This window comes from Atta cephalotes, assembly GCF_000143395.1.
Source record: "Atta cephalotes unplaced genomic scaffold scaffold00032, whole genome shotgun sequence".
NCBI classification, from domain to species: domain Eukaryota; kingdom Metazoa; phylum Arthropoda; class Insecta; order Hymenoptera; family Formicidae; genus Atta; species Atta cephalotes.
This window is the reverse complement of record NW_012130096.1, coordinates 3,513,976-3,519,431: the sequence shown is the minus strand read 5'-3', so window position 1 is coordinate 3,519,431 and position 5,456 is coordinate 3,513,976. Positions and strand designations below refer to the sequence as shown.

The following is a 5,456-nucleotide window of genomic DNA, read 5'->3' as shown; positions in this document are numbered from 1 at the left end:
ATACTATTATATAGTATATATATATATATATATATATATATATATATATATATATTTATACATATTTATGTATACATATGTATACACATATTTATAACTATTGTAACGATTAAATTGATTTTTTTAAATGTCTTAAGTTTTCTAAATCGTATCACTATTATATATCAATAAAACTGATAATTAACAATAACCTTGCTATTTGTCAGTTGTAAAAATAAACTCAGTTTTATTTCGACATCCTTGTCTTTTAAAATTAACCTCTCAAAAAAATTGATGATTGTGCGAGGATCGTTTGTCGATTGCAAAAATACTCAGAAATTCGCAATCATTATTTTCTACATTCGACTCGTTTTTCATTGATTGTTCTATTGGAAAGAAAACTCCGTCAGCTAACTCGTCAAATATATAATTCTCAGAAGAAAGAAAAAAAAGAAGAGGAAATAGAAAAAAAGCAAAAGTCCCTTCGATTTCTCTCTACCGATTCTATATATATCTTTTTTTTAAAGACATGCGATTGAATATTAGGAGAATATTATTCTGCTACTTACGGAAGCCGCGCTAATAGCAAATCTCTTCACAATGACGATTTTACACTATTCACCATGCAAAAGGAACGTAACAAGAGCGAGCTAATAAAAATGCAAAAACCTTATTCAGCAGGCACAATGACGCATTGAAAAAAAAACTCCAAATGAATAAAAAAGAGGAAAAGAAGTAAATCGACAAAATGAGCAATGCGACCGTAATATTCAGGGCTACACGAAATTGCGTTATCAATCATTTATACAATGACGACGCGCATCATCGAGCGTTTTAATAAAGCGTATTTTAATAAAGCATTGTCGAGAAAGACACACGCAAACATGAGAACGATGACAAAGTATTCAATTTCGTTGCGTACAATCGAATAATCGTGGCGCAATCGATGAGAAAACAACGAGCAATTCACGAATGGAAGAAACGATGGGATTACTCGTATGAGCCGTTTTCGTAAGAATCGACCGGCTGGGATCGCTGTAAACAAATTTACGAGACTGCCTCCACTCGCAGCAATTGGTTAATTGGTGCAATTATAGGACGGAGCAAATGGAACGCCGACGCCGACGAGGCGCGATTGTCTACATATCGTTAATTCGATCCTTAAAGGGATAATGCACGAAGTAATATGTTTTCGTTTAAGCAAAGGTTATTCTCCTCGAAGGAAAAATTCATGAAAAAATATATTGTCGTTCGTTGGACATTTTATGCATACTTCATCAATTAAATATATATGATGTGTGCTAAAAAAAAAAGAATGTGCTCTTTTATTAAACATATGAATTATAATATCAATAATATTAGCTGCGTTCAGCTAAAAAAAGCAGCTTTCCAACTGTAAGATTCTTTAATATGATTCGTTTATAATACATTTAGTAAGGAACTAAAAACTAATTATATGTTTGACGATATTAACCTTTAATCATATTAAGGAATTTTATAATAAATAACATTTTATTTTCATATGTTTCTTTTTTAAATATGAGTATGTTTATCTATTAATTTTACCACAATTACAAAGCTGCTTTTTCTATTAAACACGGCCATCAGTTCGATAATTTTGGAATGACACTTGTTCAATTCAGTCGAACAATTGCATTGCACGTATAAAATTCTATTTTAAAAATTCATTCTTTAAATACATAGCGCGTATAACAAACTGACAGTAAAAAAAAAATGATTGCGAAGAAACCAATTTCATTTCAACAAATGAAATTAGTGTCTTTACAATCGTTCTTTTACATTCATATATATCTATTATATTTACTATATTTTAGCAACGTGCTGCCACGAGTAAATTTACTCAGTACACGATTTTTCTACTTTACCAACACGAGTATTGTTGCAATATCAGATAGTTCCTAAGTAGTCATTAAAGTTTAAAGCAGCATCCGGAGCATTAAAAGCAAGAGAATTCTTGGTGCGTCTCGTTAATATCATGCGGATTAATACTCGAGATAATGCTCACTCACCCGTCGTTTCTTCTCCTGCACGAGATCCATTCTGCGCACCCATACCTCCTCCGTGGAGTCATAATCGAGAGTACTGGTACTGCTCGCCTGGCTTTTCATCTCGATCAGGCTACTGTCAAAGAATCGCTTGTCGAAATGCGGGCTGGGCAACGGACTGGTTCTCGAGAAGGTCATGCTGGTGGAATACGAAGGAGGATCCGTAGCGGGGAAGGTCATGCCTGGACCGGTGGTATGCCGCCTTCGTAGTGGAGGTTTCGTCGTCGAAGTCGGTGACGTTACGGTGGATGTTGTAAATCTACCGGAAACCGACGTCGCGACCGTCGTCGTCGCCATGGTCGCGCCCGTCGGCGTCATCATCGTCGTCGTTGTCATCGTCGTCGTCGTCGTCGTTGTCGTCGTTGTTGTCATCATCGTCGTCGTCGTCGTCGTCATCGTCGTCGTCGTCGTCGTTGTCGTCGTCGTCATCGTCGTCGTCGTCGTCGCCGTCGTCGCCGCCGTCGTCGTCGTCGTCGCCGCTATTAACGACGGTGATGGTGGTTTTGCATCCGACACACTGGACGTCGCCAAAGATTTCTCGTCGATCTTCTCCGAACTAGAATTCTCCGAAGACGACGGACTCGATGCCTTTGAAGTCTTGGAAGAGACACTGTCCGTTTTTTCGACCTGTGTCTTCAACGTATCTTTCTTGTTATCGATACTCGGGCTATCAACGTTCTTCCCTGTAAAAGCCATCGCGATCAGAGCTTCTGAAACGCCATGGAAATGTGACAAAGCTCTCGTTATACAATTCACGTGTGGAGTTCCAAGGTCGAGGAGTGGCACAAAGGCGCGTCTGTGACCCCGTTGGATCGTCGGAAAATTCGCGGTGACGCGACAAGACTATTGCGCATTGATAAAAGTCGGTCGATGCTATTAAATTATTAAGAGCAATATTTGCAGGAATAGAAAAACGTCAAATTATAAATCTTTCGTAACGTGATTAAGACAGTAACGTAAAAGCAGTAAAGAAACACACGAGATAAATAATATCGTGATATTTTAATATTCTATTCGCATTCTAGATCAAAAAAGTTAAATATTTTATTAAAAAAGGAAATATTTTTAAAAAATTTTTGGGATACTTACTAAAATATTTATTCTTCAATTATAAGTGAAATTTAGACGAATAAATTTAAATTTTAAAAAATCTTATTTTTAATCATAAAGCAGATCTTGGTATTTAATTATATGTTTATATGTAAATTTACAAATACATTGTTTAATTTTATAAACGCAATTATAAACTAAAGCTGCACGGAAAAAACAAATTTTGTTGAATTATTTAAAAATTTAGCTACATACAGATTTGAAGATAATTTTATTGGATTATCATAATAACTTACATAAGAATCTCAAGCATACTGCAACAAATTTTGAGTAACATTCGAGCAACAAGTTTGAGCATCCTATATAATTATTTTAATGGACCAACAAAATGATTTTCAGATTTGTATCCAGCTGAATTTTTAGATACATCAAAAAAATCTTTTTTTTTGTTGAAATAATCTCATAAATTACCTTGCTCGTCAATGTAATAATAATAAGTATGTAATAATAATGATAATCTTAAAACATTGTAAAGAATTTATTGCGAAAAATTATCTGAGTTGGAATTTAAACCTGAATCTTTCTCACTCCGTGCGAGTGTATTATTAATTCGATTACCGAGGCATGTGAAGATAATTGGCGAAATAATCAGTAAGAGAACATTACTTTTCAAGGAGACGGTATAAACAATCAAATTTCAGTTTATGATTGCATTTCAATTAAGTCTGACAAACTGAATCGACGCGTAATTTATAGAACTAAAAAATACAGTTTCTAGTGTATTTACTTTGCACATAAATATTAAGTGTAGTAAAAAGAAATCCATTATTTTTCCATTCAATTTCATGCAAAAATAATGGATTTCTTTTTACTACACCTAATATTATCAAGCATCAAATCAAGCATCAAGACCCGAAAATCAAATTCTTTCTCTTCTTTGAATAATTCTTCAGACTTAAAATCAGTTAATAGATCTAAAGAAGTATTAAAAAAACATCGTTGTGAACAGTTTAATATTATAAATAATCCCAAAAATGTCAAATTTTAGAAAGTGTTTCCAAATTTTTGATCTAAAGCATCTCAAAGTCGATTATGTCCTTGTAAACGGTCAAGAATCGTACCTCTCTAATTCCAGAGAGAGAAGAGAAATACGCTTTATAAATACGCTTAAAGCGATCGTTACCTAAGTGGAGTGACTTTTCGCGCCGCGCGTTGCCAAACGCGAGCACGTTAAGCTAATCTTAGCTCTCATTGGACGGGCTCCTCGCAATAGCTTATATTTCGTAACTGCACGCTTTTCTCGTAATTGTCCGCGGGAATCCGGTTTAATCCGGGATAATTAACTCCCAAAAACTCTCTTCAAAGTTACAAAGGCATGCCTTCCCTCACCTTCCTCGGTCTCGTATTCGTCCTCCTCTCGGCACTCCGACAATCTCCTACCCCAAGGATATGGACTATGCGTCTGGTTCCTCGACGGTAGCCGATTTACATGCGATAGGAAATAATGATGGAAGAAACTATCCACACCGTCGGAATCCTCCCCGGAGGACTGTAACATATCCTTAAGCGCCGCCAAAGAGGTGATTGTGTTGTAATTGATCGCCGAGACCAAATCATCCTCAATATCGCTATCATCCGTCGTGTCCTCGTTCTTGGAAGTGTTCTCCTTCGATTCCTCTCGCGAAGTCACTTCTGTTTGCGTCGTCTGGACCATTTCCGGCTTTGACGGCTCCGTCTTGTCCTCCGAACTGGTCTCGGACTCGTCGTCGGTAGTGCTGGTGGATGTACTGTCGCTGGATGACTCCTGTTCCTTTTTCTCACCACCTGGTTGCGTTTCCTTGCGCTCTTCCTCGTCAGCGGACTCCTTACTGCCCTCATCCTCCTCATCGGCCTCCTCATCGTCGGCCGATAGTGTCTTCTTCAGCGTCTTCATCTCGTTCTTCAAATTCATGTTCTCCAGAGACTCACGTTTGTCCTCCGCCTTCATCTTCCGATCGACATCCTCCTGCCCGGTCGAATCGTCGTCGTCCCGCTTCCTATTGTCCCCATTCACGTCGCACTCGTCTGACTCGTTCTGCTTGTCGTTGCCGGTGCCCTCCATCGAGGAAGCTGAAAGAGAAGGCAAGAATTATCGCTCTCGCACGCAAGGTCGGGTTTCTCTCCCGCTCTTATATAGTTTCCCATACATACGTAATGCTAAACTACGTCGATGCGATCGCGAAATAGAGCGCGTACCTACCGCTTACCGCAATGCGCCAGCGACATAGCGTCTATCCCTATATACACATTGTCTACAATTCTCTTTGTCTCTTTTTTCTTCTTCTAAGCTCCTTTTGGATTTCCAACCCCTCTCTCTCTCTC

The 5,456-nt window shown here is 37.8% G+C and overlaps 1 protein-coding gene across 1 annotated transcript in view; it reads right to left on the bottom strand.

Annotated features, from left to right (window-relative positions):
• Positions 1 to 5,196, bottom strand: part of LOC105621246 (dentin sialophosphoprotein) — a 70,774-nt gene extending 65,578 nt beyond the window's left edge. Inside the window, exons 1-2 of the mRNA XM_012202715.1 lie at positions 4,485 to 5,196; positions 2,010 to 2,728 (exon numbers count right to left, since the gene is read on the bottom strand). Coding sequence (XP_012058105.1) covers positions 2,010 to 2,728; positions 4,485 to 5,196 — 1,431 coding nt within the window. The remainder of the gene's footprint in view (positions 1 to 2,009; positions 2,729 to 4,484) is intronic.
• Between the last annotated feature and the right edge of the window lie 260 nt (positions 5,197 to 5,456).